The sequence below is a fragment of the Syngnathus typhle genome, linkage group LG12 (genome assembly GCF_033458585.1).
Source record: "Syngnathus typhle isolate RoL2023-S1 ecotype Sweden linkage group LG12, RoL_Styp_1.0, whole genome shotgun sequence".
NCBI lineage: Eukaryota > Metazoa > Chordata > Actinopteri > Syngnathiformes > Syngnathidae > Syngnathus > Syngnathus typhle.
Window position 1 is genome coordinate 4369859 of NC_083749.1, and position 18446 is coordinate 4388304.

The window sequence follows — 18446 nt, forward strand, 5'->3', positions numbered from 1 at the left end:
CACTTATCTTTTTAAGTGCCCCCGATATCTGTAATTTGATTTTTTTTGTTCTTCAAGGGGTTCCACTCAGTTTTATTATTGTTATTAAATTACGTTTTTCTATGGAAAACAGTAGCGTGCACAAAGTTTTTTTTCTTTTCTTGTAGCGTGGGCAGCGCCACGCCGCAAGGGGTGTGCCATTAATAAGTAATTAGGGTCCTAGGGGCAGCCCCCCCACTAGTATAAAGGGCCCCTCAAGAGCCGAGCAGCGCCAGATCTCACTCACACGCTCTCGGGAGGAGACCACCACTTGGTCCTCCTCCTTGCATTTTTTTTTAAGTTCACTTCTCAGGTTCAAAACGTGACAAAATGGGCTCCGTGCTCCCCGCTGAAGCGTTGGCCCTCAAGTCTGGATTTAAATGTCCAGCCCGGGCTGCGCTGTCGGACGTGATCACTTCGGACGTCCTACACAGCTTCCTGTACGGCCGCTGGAGGAACGTCCTGCAGGGGGCCGAGCACCTGCAGGCCGACGAGCGACACGCCGGCTGCACCAGAACCGCCTTCACCGCCGAGGTGCTGGCCCAGTCCTTCGCTGGAGGTAGGTGGAAGAAGGGGGCTGTCGACATTTATTATGTTTCTGTTTGTCTGGGTGTTGTTGTTTTTTTTAATACGATTTGAAAAAAATCAATGCAACAATTTCCTTAAATTTTATATTTTTTATAATTAGTGACTGAATGGTTGAAATGATTTTCATTGACTTGCTTTTTTAATTCTGGAAGAACATTAGAAAATAGATGAAGATGAATGACAACAGTAGAAGGGATTGTTTCATATGGATTAATTAAGGGAGCATTAAACTAATAAATTGGCATGGTGGGCGTAATTTATTCTGCAATTTTAGAAGAAAGTAGAGTTTTGGAAAGTTTTTTTATTATTTACATAGCAATCGTAGAGGAATCAGCGGGACAAGGTGCTTGTTACCTGGACTGTATTTGAATCAAGTAAACGAAGAAGAACGTCCAGGTTGAATTAAATAAACGAAGAAGAATAAATGGCTCGTAGAAGAAGAAGCTAACCTAATTTATGCTGTCATTTGGATGGGAATTAATTGCATTACAAATTAAGCGGAATTAAAAAAACGAAGAAGAAAAGTGAGTAGCAAACTCGGAAATTTTTATTCCCCGTCAAGACGACAAAGTTGATCGCCTCCAACTTGTTGCTCCACATTTTCCCACATTTCCTCGCCATTCTTTTCTCCTCCTTTTCGAGCCATTTAACGCGTTAAGTAACCCCCGAAAGAAGCAAGTAAGTGCCGCTAATTCAAGGGGGGGCCTTTAAATTCATTTGGTTAACTTTGCGCGCTGACCTGGGAAAGTGTCCATTTCGAAAAGGCTCTCTTTTCTTGGGAGCAACTTTGTCCCCGGCATTCATCAATCTGCGGACAGTCTCTTTTCGTGCGCTTGGCAGCTATGTGGGGCTCCCTCCGTCTCCTCCGGCTCTGTCCACGTCTCGCTTTCTTTTCAAGCATTTGCTGTTGGTCGCATAATGCGGCGTGAAGGCTAAATCTAATGCTATTCATTGCATGTCAGCCATCTAATCGCCTTTCCATTTTTTTTGTCGCGCGGATTCCAGAGTCCCTTTTAACAAGACGCCGCTCCATTCAGCGCAAATTTATTGCTACAAACGTCTTAAAAGGATAATGAATTTGGAATTAGCCGGCTCTTTTTCTCTCGCTCTCTTTTTCCCTTTTTGCGCGGAGGCTTTAATGAATATCACATCTGAAGCGTGACCAATTGCTGGAGCCCGCGCAATGGAGCACCATTTAACCTCCAATGGACAAAGCTTTTATTATCATTTTTTTTGTGGTGTTGTTGCAGCTTTTAAATACAAGAAAAAGAAGAAAAACTTTGATTTGGACATTAAAGAAACGTTTTTCCCTTCCCCCTCGCCTATTTAGGTGGGGATAAAACTGCTTTCCGTGCGCAACAAAAACGTTCAATTCAAGCAGATAATCGAATTAAACGGAGGATAAAGTGTCGTTTAATATTTGGAGCCGGTCCGTTTTGGGTGCATGGGGAACCTGCCGACGGTGAGCTGCATGACATGAGAGCTTTTCAGGCAAAAAACACAAAAACAACAAATTAATATTTGTTTTTATCAAATAAAAAAATACGTTGTTATAGTCTTGAATAATAGAGACCTAATATATTTCCAATGTATTGTGTTTTTAATTATGTACACAATATTGATTAATTCATTTTTGAGAATTCTTAAAACATTTTGAAATTGATCTTATGAATACAGTAATAAAAGACATTCAATAAAAAATATGTGGCTTTTTCTTTGAACTACCAGCAATTGGATTAATACATTATTGACCCAAATTGAAGGAATAATTGGGAAGCATAAAAAAAAAAAGCTTAGACTTAGAAAATAAAATTAATTTCTCCCAATTTGGTGTATGGAACTTTAAATGGAAGCAATTACATACAATTATGGACCAGTTTGAGGTCATAATTTAACAAAGCTAAAAATACAGCCATCACCATAATTTTCAAAATTGTATAAATTAAAAGTGTGAAATTTCTTTTAACATGCCGTGCAAAAATTGGTATTTGTGCAGTTTGTTGACATTAATTGCTTTTTTTTTTTTCTTTCCCAGAGGTGCAGAAATTATCCAGCTTGGTGCTCCCTAGTGAGGTGATCATTGCACAGAGCTCCATCCCAGGAGAAGGTCTGGGAATCTTCTCCAAGACGTGGATCAAGGCCGGCACAGAGATGGGTCCCTTTACCGGCAAAGTCCTGTCCCCGGAACACGTTGACCTACTCAAGAACAACAACCTGATGTGGGAGGTGAGTCTCTTATTCAGATCCCATACGATTCTACTTGAGTCATTCCCAAAGCTCATCTCCATGTCTTTTTTAAATTATTTTTAAGGTGTTTAACGAGGATGGCACTGTGAGGTACTTCATCGATGCCAGCCAGGAGGACCAACGCAGCTGGATGACTTACATCAAGTGCGCCCGCAACGAGCAGGAGCAGAACCTGGAGGTGGTCCAGATTGGCAGCAGCATCTATTACAAAGCAGTGGAGGTAAAGGAACCACTTTTGGTCTCACGCCTGCATGCAGGGTTTCTTAACCTTTCACATCTGGTGTCTCCCTCAGTCCGTTTATTTAAAATAAATATATATGGATAGGCACATAAATTAATGATTGCGATCTTGAGTTCTCAAACTTACTAAAAGTATCATCAAAAAATATTTATATAAGTGTGACCATAATGACCATCTTTAATATTTGATCAAAAATAAGAATAATACTAATATTGCAAACCACTAGAGGGCGCCAAAGGACAGTTACAGAAAACGCCAGATGTGACTAAGTTTTTCCAACTGTATTCCCATTTGATGGTTTTTGTTTTTCTTGCAGACTATCCCACCAGACCAAGAGCTGCTGGTGTGGTATGGAAACACACACAACACATTCCTGGGCATCCCCGGGGTGCCGGGAACAGACGAAGAGCACCAGCAACAACAGCCGCAGCTGAAGAAGAGCAGAAATGGTGAGAAACTTTATAGAATGACAATTATTAGAACTTTTACACAACAATGAAGAGTGGCCCAAAGTTCTTTTTTTTTTAATATGAATTCTTATCCAATTGTGCTTTTCCAGATGAGTTGCAGTCTTGTGAGTCCTCGTGCTCGCCACCTTCCTCATCTTCCTCGTCCACCGCCGGCCTGCACACCTCCGGGCGCATGCGCTGCGTCATCTGCCATCGCGGCTTCAACTCGCGGAGCAACCTACGCTCGCACATGCGCATCCACACGCTGGACAAGCCGTTCGTGTGCCGCTTCTGCAATCGCCGCTTCAGCCAGTCGTCCACGCTGCGTAACCACGTGCGCCTGCACACCGGCGAGCGGCCCTACAAGTGTCACGTGTGCCAGAGCGCCTACTCGCAGTTAGCGGGGCTGCGCGCGCACCAGAAAAGCGCCCGCCACAAGCCCGCTGCCGCCGCCGCCGCAGCAGCTGAAGGTAACTCGCAGGCGTCTCCGCCGCTTCCTCCTCCTGCTCCAGCCACCGTCGCCCAGCAAATGGCGCCCGTGGTCCGCCACCATCACCACCATCATCACGTGCCGCTGGTGCACCATATTCCCGCCCTGGTGCTCTGACAAGTAAGGCAACGACAATAACAGCAAAGATGCACTTTTGCAAAGCGCTCGAGCGGACAGGACACGTGTTCAGGTCATGTTGAGGAAAAAAAAACATTTATTTGTATAGCACTTTTAACAAAAAGGACTCCAAAGTGCTGAGTTGAATTACAGGTTTGAAATATAAACGTACTTTTAGCTGTCCTCCCGGCACTTGTCCAAAGACTTGGGGAAAATTTACAACCACCCGCCTGTCACGTGATCACTATGGCAGGCCGATATGCGTGAGCCCACACGTCATGTGATTACAGCATCTTTCCATGCAACCGTCACGTGAGCCCAACGGAGTAGTTTCTATGGATTCCACATTTATGAGTGAAAGAACATTTTGGAAGGACACTGTTGTAGGTCTCACACTCACCAATGAAATTGTCACTTTAAACTTGTACAGACCGAATAATGGTGTAATATTAAAATAAGTAAATGTATGCTTCTGTATATGCCATTTGTGCTTCTTGTATGCTAAATAAATCATATGAGTCTGAATTTATTTGTGTACTCAGCCATTTTATTTCCAAGAACTCATACAGGAATAATTGGCTTTTTTTTTTCTTCTTCTCATTTTCTTTTAATTTATGTCACACACGCGCATAATAAAGTGACCACAACTGTTGATTAGAATCACTGAAGATGATCTTGACAAGAGAATGGGAGCTGCCATGCTTGTTAGTTATCAGACAGAACCGACTTCGACACTGGAAGTTTCCGGGAAAGTCTTCATTACAACAAACCTGGCATCACCCAAGAAGACAATTTTCAGATAATGTGTGGACTGCATGTTGTTTTGTCTTGTGAGACGGTCCACACTTGCTGTTTTCCTGCATTACAATAGATTGATAGGTTTAAAAAAAATGTCCGTTGTACTTTTATGATTATAATTTCTGTTTTTCAGATTCACCTTTACAGAAGTTAAACCTGAGTCATTCTGCTGCTGTCATCTTCTGCTTTCTGCAGCAACAAGAAGTGATCCAGTCAGCCATGTGGCTGAATGCTGCAAGAAAAGCCATCATTGTACTTTAAATAGGACACTTGAACCAAGAGTATACAAAAATAGAGCACTTACCTGAGAAAATTAGTCAGAGCATGCTGCTTCTATATTTTGCTTGCCTATTCCCAAATTGTCTGAAATGCAAGCTGTCGCCATGCGGATGCACTCCCTCTAATGACACAGCACTTCTTATGGACTCACTTTGTGTGTGGTGATCTCAGTAACTTGAGAAGTACCCGCATACTATCACCATCACGACTTTTCCATTGCCTGTAATCACAAGTTTGCCAAGACAGCGGTTACTACTATGCATTTATCTTTCCATCTACTTTATCAAGATAAATTAACTGCTCGATCACTGGGACACACACAAAGATACATTTTAAGGTTTTGGACAGTTTCAAATTAAAGTAGGTCTTTAAACGATTCATTGATTATCAACAATTATTTTATTATCTATCTATCTATTAGGGGTGTAAATCGCGTGTTTTGTCACGATATATCATATCGATACAAAGAACTACGATACGATATTTGCCGATTTCTTAAAGCCTGCTGCGATTCATTCACGATATATCGCGATATAGTGCTCTACGATCGATATACTTTTTTAAAATAAAAATTATAGAACAATATCCTGATTTATAACAATTCATACGCAAAATCAACAAGGTACTGCAAACTCTTTATTTTATTTAGGAAATTACAAGAGTATTGTAGTATACAAAGTGCTTATTTTAACACTGAACTTTGATGTCATGTTTTTTCTTTAAATGTGCGGCGAGATTTGTGCTCCCTGAATATTTGATCACCGCATGGCAGGATTTACGAACTGCACGTGTCTTGTCCGTTGAGTCATCTTTTCTTTGGAATCCAAAGTGCTTCCAAAGAATGACTTGAAGCCTAAAGGGGAGCCAATTTCCTCGTCTTTTTGGACACTAGCCATAACACCAGCCCAGGAGCCGCGTACTAGTTGTCGACTCCCCTTTCACGTGCCTGCTCTGCTCACAACACAACAACGCCCCCGCACTGCTCCCGGAAATCGTAGAGCATTATATCGATTAATCGATGTGTATCGATGAATCGTTACACCCCTACTATCTATCTATCTATCTATCTATCTATCTATCTATCTATCTATCTATCTATCTATCTATCTATCTATCTATCTATCTATCTATCTATCTATCTATCTATCTATCTATCTATCTATCTATCTATCTATCTATCTATCTATCTATCTATCTATCTATCTATCTATCTATCTATCTATCTATCTATCTATCTATCTATCTATCTATCTATCTATCTATCTATCTATCTATCTATCATGTGTGATCGATCGATCTACTAATCGAGCTATCGAATGACGATGTTTTCTGCGTTTGACTAGAACAGCCTTGAGGCTCCTCTGTTATTAGTGATGTGCCTTCCAGTTCTTTTGGGTAAACTGAATCTTTAGAATCGGTTCACTCAAAAGATCCGTTCAAACGAATCGTTCAATGAATCCCCCACCCCACACACACACGCACATAATGATACGGCTTTTTAAAAAATATATATGCAGTGGAAACAACCCATACACATCAAACAATACAACTAAAAAAATATTATACATAATAATAATTGGCTCGGGGTAATTAACATATTTCTGTAGGAAGTGATTCGTTCACTCTCGTTCACTGAATAGAGTCGTTCTCTTGAACGAATTGTTCACTCACGAGCCAACACTAGCTGTTATCTGTTGTCATTTTCCGGGCGGCTATCCGCTAGACGCTCGCCGACTAGCAGCATACTTTGATCCAGCAGGTGAGTTTGTCCACGATATTGTCACCGCTTGATTTAGCACCACAAGTTGCCGAACGTTTTATGAAGGCGGTGTACGGTTGTCAAAAGGAAAACCCTTCAGCTCGGAATTAAACTGAAGCGTCAGGTTGGCGATAACTAGCTTGACGGCTAGCAGAGTTAGCGACAAGTTCGCTCGTGTAATGTGACGTCGGTGTTGTCCGAATAACAGCGAATATTTTCGATTTTACACGTTCCCGGAGGCAAATTCGTAATCAACATTTGGCTTTGGTGTTATTGCACAACCGTTTTGAGGCCGAAAAGTCCGTATTGAAAGAAAGACAGTGACTGTCACGAGTTTTCCAGCCTCACTTATGATTCTTTACCATGTTAGGTCATCCATTCTCAATGGATGTTCTGGTTTAGCGAGGAAGAACATACTTTCCTTTTCATTTACATTCATAGCAGTCATTTCCTTTGCACTACTTGGTTCAATTTTCCAAGTCTTTACCATATGACTTTGACTTTGATATGTAGAAATAAAGAGATTTTAAGAATTTACACTACTGGACTAAAGTTAGTGTGCCGCTGTCCATCCAGGATGTTAGGATGGAGTGTGGCCCATTTCTGCCAGACGTTCTGGTGTTGGAGATCTTCCTGCGTCTGCCCCACGATGCCGTGCTGAGAGCGGGCCTCACCTGCCGCCAATGGCTGGCTGTATCCAGAGATGAGCTTTTATGGAGGGAGCTCTTTTACTGCTACTATCGCATCCCTCGCACCGTACCCCGACACCCAGGTGAGGCTCTCGCAGTATCCCGTGATTCGTTTTGGTCCTCCTGCATGTGGTGACTCAACTGTGTTTGCGCAGCGGCCGTGTCGTGGTACAGGGAATTCAAGCGTCTCTTTGACTGCATCCCGTGCGTCGAGGTTCAAACGCTGAGGGAGCACACTGACCAGGTTCTCCATTTGGCCTTTTCACACCGAGGCCATCGCTTCTCCTCGTGCTCCAAAGACTGCACTGTTAAGGTAATCCCCGTACAGAGATTAGCAATTTTTTTTTAATCTTGTGTGAAACCAGCTTTTGTTTCCTCCAAGCTCTGGGACACGGAGCGACACGATGGCAACATTGCGCTGGTGCACAGCTCCAGCATGCGGCAGTTCAACTGGGGCTACACGCAGTTCTCGCAGTTTAACGCCAACGACACCCTGCTGCTGGTTTCCGGCGTCTACCTGGGCCCGCACCACTCCTCCTCCGGGGAGATCGCCGTCCTCAGTCTCGGTATGCAATCGGGAACGACGGTTGGGCTGGAAGGATTTTGTAATATCGTCCAGCCCAGTCCAAGAGCTAACGCGCTTTGCTCAACGCAGAAAACTACACTTTGCTATCACGGGTGAGAAACAAGCCGTACGACGTGTTCGGCTGCTGGCTCAATGAGACCCACCTGATCTCAGGAAACCTTCACTGGATCGGCAACATGACGTCCTGCTCTGTGCTGTGGCTCAATAAAGCATTCCAGGTGTGGTATTGATGTAAAAATTGTATTCCCACCATTTTGTGACTCTACCGTCCGTTGTCCCTCATCTCGGACAGGATGTCGAGTCTGAGAATGTAAACGTGGTGAAGCGCCTTTTCAAGATCCAAAACATCAACGCCAGCACCATCCGCACCGTCATGGTGGCCCACTGCCGGCGTCACGACAACCCCGACCTGCTGCTGGACTACGACGCTCAGTGTCAGGCCCGCAAGCAGAAATGTCAAAAACAGCAGCAGCAGCCGCTGCTATTTGACTTGGGAACATCCAGCAGCGACGAGGAGGAGGACGAGGAGGACGCGGTGAGTCCGAGAAACGCCAGAGGTCAAGGCACGGCTGCCGCACAAGCCCCCATTTCAAACCTGGAGCACTTGAAACAGGTGAGCCACACGTGGAACGAGTACAAATACTCGATTTTCATGTTTGACGTTCTCCACGCTAGACTTGTAAGAACCTGGACCCCAGCCAGGTGGTCCTCGAGAGACAGGTGGCTCAGATGATGGGCCGGGTCCACACCAAAGCCCCGGACCCCAACCTACTGGAGACCTCGGAGTCCGGCGACACAGAGGACAAGACTTACTTATTGTTTACCACCGGCAGCCTTACGTACTCACCCCACCAGATAGGTGAGTGCGTCCGTTGCACCGCCGCCTCGCTGTTAGGCGGCCATCTTAGCTCTTGCGTTGCGTCCAGGCATTAAGAGGATCAAGCCGGACCAGATGACCACCTGCGGACCCGTGCTGGGAGAAGAACGCAGCTCCGATGAGTTCTTCGACTCGCTGGACCACGTCATTGATATCCACGGGCACATCATCGGGATGGGTCTCTCGCCGGACAACCGGTAATTCAGATTCCAATTCTGACACAGTCCAAAATTATTATTTGTCGCATTCCCAAAAAAAAAAAATCACATTTCTCCCAAAAGTGAATATTTGGAACAAACATGACACCATGTGGCCCAATCAGGTACCTGTACGTGAACAGCCGGGCCTGGCCCGCCGGCTGCATCATATCCGACCCCATGTCCCCGCCTCCCATCGCCGAGGAGATCGACCTTCACGTGATCGACCTGAAGAGCCTGAGAGAGGAGCGGCGCAGTCTTCGCGCCCATCGAGCCTTCACGCCCAACGACGAGTGCTTCTTCATCTTTCTGGATGTCAGCAGAGACTTTGTTGCCAGGTGAGCCACTTTGACTACTTTGGACACATACACTGGGCTGTGTACACCTTTTGAACCTCCACACACTCTGACGTCACAGCTCTTATATTACGCGGGAAAGTAGTGACCCCAAGTGGACGAAATAATGTCTTCTTTTAAAATTCGCATTTGCTTGCTCAAAAGTCCGAAAAAAAAGTTTGAGACGATGAACTGACTTGGTAATTGGTAGACTAATTGATTTATCACAAAAAAAAAAATCAAAAGCCGCAGACCTACATGCATGCTCTCATGAGCCTTAAATGGAAAATAAGAAAAGAGGGGAAAAAAGATATTAGAATCTTCCAAATTTCTAAAACGCCTCAGTGTAGATAGCCCAGTTTCATTGAATGCGCTCCCAACTCTCGGCAGCGGGGCCGAGGACAAGCACGGCTACATCTGGGACCGCCACTACAACATCTGCCTGGCACGGCTGGCCCACGATGACGTGGTCAACTCGGTGGCCTTCAGCCCCGCCGACCAGGAGCTGTTGCTGTCGGCCAGTGACGACGCAACCGTCAAGGTGTGGCGCTCCCCCCGAGCCGTACGCCTGGCGCAGGACGCCGCTTGCCGGCCTGCCCGGACGCGCAACCGTGCCGGCCTTCTGGCCTCCTGGCTCAATCGTGGCAGGGGCCTTAACGGCAAGCCTTGAGGCCCAATTCCCTCAGCACCGCACAGACTGTTGACAGCTGTGCTGTGAACTATCCCGAGACATTTTTAAACGAACAAAAGAGGATGTTTTTTTTAGATTTTTTTTTTCTTTTTTCATCACATCCCTCTACAGAACCCCGGACATGACATGGAAGGGAAAAAATACATTGTGGCAACAATACAGATAAAATGAAGAATTGCCTTGAAATGTAACGTCCAGACAAACAATTCACAATGTGGATGTAAAATGAACAAAAATACAAATTTAAAGGCATTAAATAACAAACTAGTTATTAAGACTCGCTTGTAGCAAAATAACAGCTATAACATGCCCAAAATATTTTGAGATCGCAAAATACTAATTTATGTCCACAAAAATACCCTGAAAAAGGATTAACATGAATATTACTAAAAAAAAAATCGCATGTCATGTTTGGGTTGCTGTTTTCGCGTCATATTTTTTTTTATTTTTTTGTCGGAACCTCCCACGTTTTGGTGGACTTATTTTTGGGCCTACCTGCTAATGACATGGAACCTTAAAGGGATCCTTTTGGAGTTTGTCTAACCCGCACTCTCATGCACTAATCATTGATCATAGATGTTTTTTTTTTTTGTAATTTAGCATGTTCCTTTGGAGGATGTTACAAAATAGACCCAAGATGTAATATTTTTATTAGGCATTCTTCAATGTAGAATACAGCAGGCTAATATGTATTCTCCATTGAATTAAAAAATAAAAAGTGCACAGTGAGTTTTGAAACACAGGACACACCATTAGGCAAGCCTGTACCACTTTGCCCTTCTCTTGTGGCCAAAATATTTGTAACACAGTGTGACAGCGCCATTCAACACTGTTGTTAAGATGGTGCAGGTGTACCTAATGGTGTGTCCGGTGGATGGATAACAGTAGCACAATTGTTACATTTGTTTCTCTTTACTTTCAAACCCTTGAGTGAATGTGTGGTATTTTTTGTTTGTTAACTTGTAATAATTCTTGTCGGACTATGAGGATTTTCTTGTTTTTGTTGTTGGTCGTTTTTTTCCCCCCCCCACTCATATTGACATATCCCAAAATAAACAGTGTATGTATTGAACAGCAATTTGGATTCCTGTACTGATTTTATTTCAAATACATTTTCCTACATAGTTTGAATTTAAGATGTAAGAAAAAAGGTGCTTCTCGTTTGATGACATAATATGTGCTAATTTTAATATATTTAAAAAGAAAACATTTGTATGTTTAATTTTGCCTTGAGATGCAAATTGAATTAACTCACTCCCCCTAAAATGTTTGTGATGATTTTTAATTGCAAAAATAGCACTCTGTAATATTGGCTTTTAAAAAACATATAGAGAAAATAAGAGAATTAATTAAATTAAAAAGAATGCAAAGAAGTAAACGTATATCAATTAGGGGTGTAAATCGCGGGTTTTGTCACGATACGATATCATATCGATACAAAGAAGCACGATACGATATTTGCCGATATCTTAAACCCTGCTGTGATTCATTCACGATACATCACGATATAGTGCTCTACGATCGATACATATATTTTTTTTTTTAAATAAAAAATATAGAACAATATCCTGATTTATAACAATTCATACGCAAAATCAACAAGGTACTGCAAACTCTTTATTTAGGAAATTACAAGAGTATTGTAGTATACAAAGTGCTTATTTTAACACTGAACTTTGATGTTGTGTTTTTTCTTTAAATATAAATATAGATTGTCCGTTGAGTCATCTTTTCTTTGGAATCCAAAGTGCTTCCAAAGAATGACTTGAAGCCTAAAGGGGAGCCAATTTCCTCGTCTTTTTGGACACTAGCCATAGCACCAGGCCAGGAGCCGCGTACTAGTTGTCGACTCCCCTTTCACGTGCCTGCTTTGCTCACAACACAACACGCCGCTCACTGCTCCCGGAAAGAGGAAGCAAGCAACAATGAACTGGATTTCAAAATAAAGTCGCGTCTAAAACGCGGCGATATAAATCGATGTTTACGTTTATCATCGATGCCAATAAATCGTAGAGCATTATATCGATTAATTGATGTGTATGAATGAATCGTTACACCCCTAATATCAATGAATGGACATAGTGCTGCTTTTCTTCGTGCGTGCACATTGATGACCACTAGAGGGCAGCATAATACATATAAAAGAGTTTTCCAATTCAACTGCACGAAGTAATTTTCGAAAAGAATATATATGCCTGTAATCTTAAATTATGAACCAATTGTGTGTACGTATACCTTTTTTGAAATACATTTTCACTCATTTAGAAAATGGTTCACAATTTCATTTGACGTTTTTAAAATAATAGACATGTTTTTTTAACCTTTATGTCATGAAGCTATTTTGATTGGTCACATTTCTGGTAATACTTGTGAGTCTTGTTGACATTCAAATCTGAAATGTCAAATGTGTTGCTATGTCAACAGAAGATGGGTGTTTCCTTTGTATAGGGAAATGAAAGCATTCCACTTTTCATAATGGCTTATGATGTCTCATGAGAGCACGAGGAATTTGTTTTAACTAGATTTGGGTATATTTTGTGAAAATATCTTTAGGCTTCAGGCTATTTCAAATAGTTTCACTGAGTTTACGGTTTACTGAGCTTGAAACACACACACACACACACACAAATACTTTTGTACACACGTAGTTAATCTGGTGATGATGTGTTGCTTAATGACACAGACACAAGTTGACCATTTCATTTATTACTGATCTGAATGTTTTTAACTTGTAGACTCAGATACATATAGCGAAGAGAGTCACTGATTGAATAATAATAATACATAGATAAATAGATATACTTTATTACTTTATACAAGTAATAAAGTTTACAAGGCGGGTAGTAAGAGCCAATACATGAGCCACACAATGATCATATTTGGGTTTTTATATAAACGCACATATGATCTCATATGCTGTTATGTATAATATGTATATATTGAATTATGTAAAAAAAAAGCTTCAAATTTGACTTTTTTTTGTCTAATATTACGGCTGTGTTTTATCTATGAAAAAAGATATATAATAATAATCATTGTTTGATGTACACAAATGGGTGTGATATTTAACAATGTGTATATGATTTAATTACAGCTCATGTATTGGTTCTCGTTAGCTGTCGTAGGAATATGCAATACAACTTAGCCAAACAGCATTGAACAGATATTACATTGTTTTAAGCCAAGCAAATACTATGTTATGTATTATTACAGTATTATGATAATCTTATATAGGCTCATCTAACAGCTTTTCGCATTAGCTGTGTGTATATATATGCTAATATTCTATATAGGTATGAATGGTGCTTTTTTTTGGTGGCAACTTCCACAGTCTTCACCTTACAAGCCCGTCAGGTCCACGATGGCCTTGATGAAGATGGTGTCGTCGCGCAGGTACGGACTCTTCCCGGCCAGCTTCCCCAGCGGGCAAAAGAGCGGACAGCCGCTGGCGATGTTCATCTCGCTCACAGGCCGCTGGAAGGACGTGGACGAGACGTCCGGACGGAAGGCGTCGATGATGTGCTCGCGGTTGTTCTGGTCCAGCAGCATCAGCGTCACCTGAAGGACAACATCGACCCAAGTCGTTTGGTTTCTGGGACTTTCGGGACTAAGAAGTAAGTTTCATGTTTCTTATAAATAGAATATTATTATTCAGTTATTGTTTTAGTAGCCTGTATTAGCCGTTTTGCATTATGTGTTAGCATTAAGCTCATTAAAGGCTGTGTGCTTTGGTGAAATACAAACTGGAGACTTGTCTGAAAGGTCAAGAATTGAGAAGACTGGAAGTCCTTCGACGATCCTACCTTCTGGCTAAAGGGCCACTTGAGCAGCGCGTCGCAGCGCCCCCGCATGACCACGAAGAAGAGCGACAGGTGCGTCCCCCGCCCCGTGCCGTCGCCGTTCAGGTACAAACGCAGGCACATTTTGTAGCCATACTTGCTGGAGTAGAATGCTGATGACAGACAAGATGAAACGTGATAGTCAGCCTTAAAGGATGCCTCTGGAATGCTCCCCGAAGGACACGGAGGGGGGAGTGAAGCTGCTGGAAATTCCCCGTGTCCACCGGGGGTCATTTAAGACGCTAAAGTGGCAACCGTTGAGCCAAAGTGAGAAACAACTTTGAGCTTTGACAACTGAGGGAAAACATGTTCAGAACAAGTTCTGCTCGCATGCAAACAGTAAGGTTAGGATTTTAAGTTCTCACCTGGTGAGAACATGGTAGGCGTCCGACCCGCCACGGCGTCGACCCTACGGCGAGCAAAGTCTGAGATCTTCCAGACAAAAATGCCGTCGTAGGTGCAGAACTGAAGCTCTCGCACCAGCTGCTCCGTCTCGGACAGCTGCAAGTCGCGCATTGCCAGGGCCCGCTCCAGCTGCTGAACCTTGTTGTTCAGGTTCTCCAGCTTGTCCTGGTCCAGACGGTGCTGGTGCGAGAAGGCCTCCAGCGTCACAGAGCTCCGCTCTACCTCACGGTTCAGAACGCACACGATGTTCTCCAGGGCACTTATCTGGACCCAAGTGGAACACAATTATGGGCAAAACAGGGAAATTATGAACATCAGGCGTGTTGCAGAGTGACGTCTGTGGCCTGACCTTCTTATCCAGGTCTGTGGTGGGCTCATGGGACGAGGCTCCCTCCTCAGGAGCCCTGTACAGGCCCAGACCTGAATCCTCCTGGCACTCGCTGAGGAGCAGGGCCTCTGCTTGAGGCGGGGCCACCGAAAGAACCTGGCGAAGTACTAAGCGCAGGTGCTCGGCGGTGCTGTTTTTCTCATGCTCACTCAGCTTGCCGCTGTTATTCTGGAAATTTGGCGTAGAAAAGTTGGGAAAAGAAATTAAGACGCTGAAGTCCATTCATATTAAAGTCCGATGGCTGAAACTAGCGAGTGAGGGACTCACTTCATATTTGCAGCCCAGTTCAATAAAGGGACAGGAATGCTTGGGCTTATTGCAAAATCGAACGTGAAGGCTGTACTGGAGGTGAAACAGATTTGAGGCGGATTAGATCAGTCCGATAGCATCCTTCAAACATTTCTTACATTTTCAACACGCTGGTTACCTTTTCTCTCAGGATCTTCTTTCTGCCACAGTCTTTGCACTGCATGGGGAACTTGAGGCAAACTTCATCGTGAGCCTGGGGGGAAAAAAAAGCCACAATGTTCATTCGCCGCCCGCAGCATGCGAACCGACGGAAACTAACCTTGATGTCTTTAAAGCTGCAAGACACTTTGCAGTATTTGCAGTTGAGAATTCGGGCCTCGCACTCCCTCTCGCAGTGTTTCTCCATCTCCGAGCGCAACAGGAAGTCCTTGCAGGCCTCGCACTGCACGCGCTCCATTTCGCAAGAGCCTTCATGCTGCGTCTGAAAACACCCAGACAAGGTCTTTGAGCTCTGGCAATATCATTTTCTGTTATTTAACACTAATTGATTTGACCCAACATGGACATCTGATCTGAGCATTGCAGGGTTCAAGTGGCGAAACATCATCCACTGAGAATGGAATCTGGGTGGATCGCAGGTGTGGCCAAAATGGCTGGCATTTTTTTTTATAGAATGAATACAATAAAAGCACTCGCCCATAACTAATTCACTTTTGCTGCAATGCCAACAAACAAGCTTGCACACGCCTTTAACGCAAAATTAATACATGCATTCCAGTCAACACGATGTACTTTTCTTACAATAACAGATTGGTGTATTTCTATCCGCCCTTCTAAAATATCTTTTTTTATACTAAGCATATATTTAAAACGATATTTCAGAGGAATCTTTGGTAAAAAAATCCTCAACCTATTTAGTATACAAGTGAATAAACTTTTGTTTGATCGCTTCTTAATATTAACTATGTTGGACATTTATGAAGTCATAAGAAAATAATAAGAGGCGGGGCCAAGAGGGGGAGGCGGGGCTTATCATGTCAAAAAGAGGTCCAGAAAGTCGAAACCCTGCCACAGGTGCTTCTGATCAATCGACAGCTACACGACGAGCTTTACCAAACTAAAAACTAAAACCAAGACCAAGATTTGACGCCTCTGGTAAGAAATGACATTCACGAGACATGAAAAGTTAGAATATGCGGGAACCGAGTTACACAAGAGTATGTATTATTTTTTTTAGCAAATGGAATAAAATAACACCAACTGGAAAGACAATCTAGAAGGAATCCCAAAGAGGAAGTCGATAAGGAAAACATTTGTCGTGTAACAGCATAGTGGAACATTGGTGAAGCGTTGAGAAACCAGTTCTAAAATCAATATCTGTCGCAATCTGGGGCAGGAATTTTGATAATGACATATTTTATTTTACAACTTAAGCCTATTTTATTTTATTTGCTTGCGACATTCAGATATTCACATTTCAAAGTGTGTAACCCCCCCCCCCCCCCGAGAAGAACCTCTATTACCAAATCAGATTGATTACACATAGTTGAAACCCGCATTTCCAAAAAGTGCAACGGTTTCACACCGCCGCTCAACTTGCCCAACACGTTTGCACACACCCAACTTCCTCCCACAAAAGCACAATTCCAAGAAACTTGCGCAAGACCAACGACAAATTAAACTAGGCCTTCAGATCAATACTTGTGATTAATCCAAAAAAAGCACAATGACCTCCTATCAGCAGGTTATTTAGTAATCCCTAGTTGAGTTTCCCCCACCCCTTCCTTTCAGCGCTGGTACTTTCCCAGTAAGCTGTTGTGCCAGTTAAAAGCGGGACTTTCCAGACAAGCATGTTAAGTTTCACTTCCTGTTCTCAGCAATGAAGGCGTTCAAGCATGTGAAGAAGCAGCTCAAAACACAGCACCTTTGTGCTCAAATACAATAAAATGTTGTTGTTTTTTAATATATTAAATCTAACCTCGTATTCTTTGATGGATCCTTTCCAGGCGCAACCTGGGTTCAAACACTGCGCGGGCAGGCTGGCTATTTCTCGACTGGCCGCGTTGTCTGGAAAAGCCTGGCAGAAGGTGAGCAAACAAAGTGAAAACATGTCGTCGTAACAACGAGGGACGTTTCTCACTCACGTCGCCAACGTTGAGGATGGAGGTGGGCTCCTCGTAGATCTTCTCCTCACGGCAGGCTTCACACGGCTTTGGGCCCGAACTAAAAAGAAATAGGTTTGCCAATTTAATAGTTATAAACAACAAAAGTTAAAGAAACAACAAGTGTTAAGAAGGAACAGAAATTATTTCCGAAATGGTGAAACGAGATGTGCGCCAAAAAATAGGGAAATAATAAATAAGTGGTCTAACCATTAGCGGAAGCGGAACAAGCAAGTCCCACGTTACTGTCGGATATTTTTATTCTGCTCTTCCTGGCTTCAGGAATTTAGACTGGTGGCAATCAGGAAGCAACAATTAATAGACTCTGTAGGGTCTGCAAGGCAGACTAGCGGTTCAGAGGTCAACCAGCAGCTGTCGTGCGGACCCCCAGAAGAAAGATATATAAAGCACGGCCACTGGAAGACTCGGGGCGCACACTTGACAGTTTTTTGTCAATTTTTTAAATAAAAATGTCAATATTGTGTAATACATACAGCAATACTGAAATATATTTGAAGTGAACCCCAAGAGGTCATGTTTGATATTTATTGATATTTCACTTTATTATAGTTAGTTTTGAATATTGAAGTGAGACTGAAACAAACAAAAAAAAGCGGACCTCTGAGTAATGGCCACATCCTTGTGAGTCAGTGACATTACAAATGTCCTGTCATGAGACACATGAGTCTGCATGAGATGATAAGAAATTCCCACAGAGATGTGTGAGGATTTAGTTTGAAGGGCGGGGGTCTACCTGGTGAGCTGCTTGAAGCAGTGTACGCAGAAGCGGTGGCCGCACTGAGCCTGGACGGGCTTCCTGAGGACCTGGAGACACTGCTGACATTTGTATTTATTTTCCATAGGCACCGACAGCACGCTGTGGGGAATGCCTGGTAAAGAAACGATGCTCTCCATCCATATTCGGGACATTCTTCTCCATCCAATTGATGCTTGTCCAGGACAGACACTGTTCACAACAACAAAAAGTAGCTTAATGGCGTAAAAGTAGCACGGGCAGTACAGTGTCTAAGTCTTCCGCCAT

At 43.1% G+C, this 18446-nt stretch overlaps 3 protein-coding genes and 1 long non-coding RNA gene across 4 annotated transcripts; 2 read left to right on the forward strand and 2 right to left on the reverse strand.

Moving 5' to 3' along the window:
• The first annotated feature begins 348 nt into the window (after positions 1–348).
• On the forward strand, positions 349–4645 carry LOC133163517 (PR domain zinc finger protein 12-like). The gene is made up of 5 exons (XM_061293485.1): positions 349–577; positions 2642–2832; positions 2918–3073; positions 3411–3543; positions 3654–4645. The coding sequence occupies exons 1-5, from the start codon at positions 349–351 to the stop codon at positions 4148–4150; spliced, it is 1206 nt and encodes a 401-aa protein (XP_061149469.1). The 3' UTR covers positions 4151–4645.
• A 30-nt stretch (positions 4646–4675) lies between these two features.
• LOC133163518 (uncharacterized) lies at positions 4676–5407 on the reverse strand. Its single transcript, XR_009716402.1, has 3 exons — positions 5253–5407; positions 5088–5180; positions 4676–5007 (listed from the first exon to the last, which is right to left on the reverse strand). It is a non-coding gene; the product is annotated as an uncharacterized LOC133163518 (long non-coding RNA).
• A 1481-nt stretch (positions 5408–6888) lies between these two features.
• Positions 6889–11439, forward strand: fbxw5 (F-box and WD repeat domain containing 5). The gene is made up of 10 exons (XM_061294072.1): positions 6889–6986; positions 7563–7758; positions 7831–7988; positions 8058–8241; positions 8331–8479; positions 8554–8874; positions 8937–9120; positions 9188–9335; positions 9461–9673; positions 10061–11439. Exons 2-10 carry the CDS (start codon positions 7572–7574, stop codon positions 10338–10340), a joined length of 1824 nt encoding a protein of 607 aa, XP_061150056.1. The 5' UTR covers positions 6889–6986; positions 7563–7571; the 3' UTR covers positions 10341–11439.
• Positions 11440–13051: 1612 nt separating this feature from the next.
• Positions 13052–18334, reverse strand: traf2b (Tnf receptor-associated factor 2b). The gene is made up of 10 exons (XM_061294073.1): positions 18159–18334; positions 17387–17465; positions 17221–17319; positions 15562–15723; positions 15421–15495; positions 15261–15335; positions 14955–15161; positions 14566–14869; positions 14165–14313; positions 13052–13919 (listed from the first exon to the last, which is right to left on the reverse strand). The coding sequence occupies exons 1-10, from the start codon at positions 18332–18334 to the stop codon at positions 13701–13703; spliced, it is 1545 nt and encodes a 514-aa protein (XP_061150057.1). The 3' UTR covers positions 13052–13700.
• Positions 18335–18446: the final 112 nt, after the last annotated feature.

Coding starts and splice junctions, on each gene's coding strand:
- LOC133163517 (XM_061293485.1), top strand. CDS start 349: ATGGGCTCCGTGCTCCCCGCTGAAGCGTTGGCCCTCAAGTCTGGATTT. Junction 578..2,641: donor GGCCCAGTCCTTCGCTGGAG/GTAGGTGGAAGA, acceptor TTTCTTTCCCAG/AGGTGCAGAAATTATCCAGC. Junction 3,544..3,653: donor GCTGAAGAAGAGCAGAAATG/GTGAGAAACTTT, acceptor GTGCTTTTCCAG/ATGAGTTGCAGTCTTGTGAG.
- fbxw5 (XM_061294072.1), top strand. CDS start 7,572: ATGGAGTGTGGCCCATTTCTGCCAGACGTTCTGGTGTTGGAGATCTTC. Junction 7,759..7,830: donor CACCGTACCCCGACACCCAG/GTGAGGCTCTCG, acceptor GTGTTTGCGCAG/CGGCCGTGTCGTGGTACAGG. Junction 9,674..10,060: donor AGCAGAGACTTTGTTGCCAG/GTGAGCCACTTT, acceptor AACTCTCGGCAG/CGGGGCCGAGGACAAGCACG.
- traf2b (XM_061294073.1), bottom strand. CDS start 18,334: ATGTCCCGAATATGGATGGAGAGCATCGTTTCTTTACCAGGCATTCCC. Junction 14,870..14,954: donor CCACAGACCTGGATAAGAAG/GTCAGGCCACAG, acceptor ACTTGGGTCCAG/ATAAGTGCCCTGGAGAACAT. Junction 13,920..14,164: donor AGTGGCCCTTTAGCCAGAAG/GTAGGATCGTCG, acceptor GTTGTCCTTCAG/GTGACGCTGATGCTGCTGGA.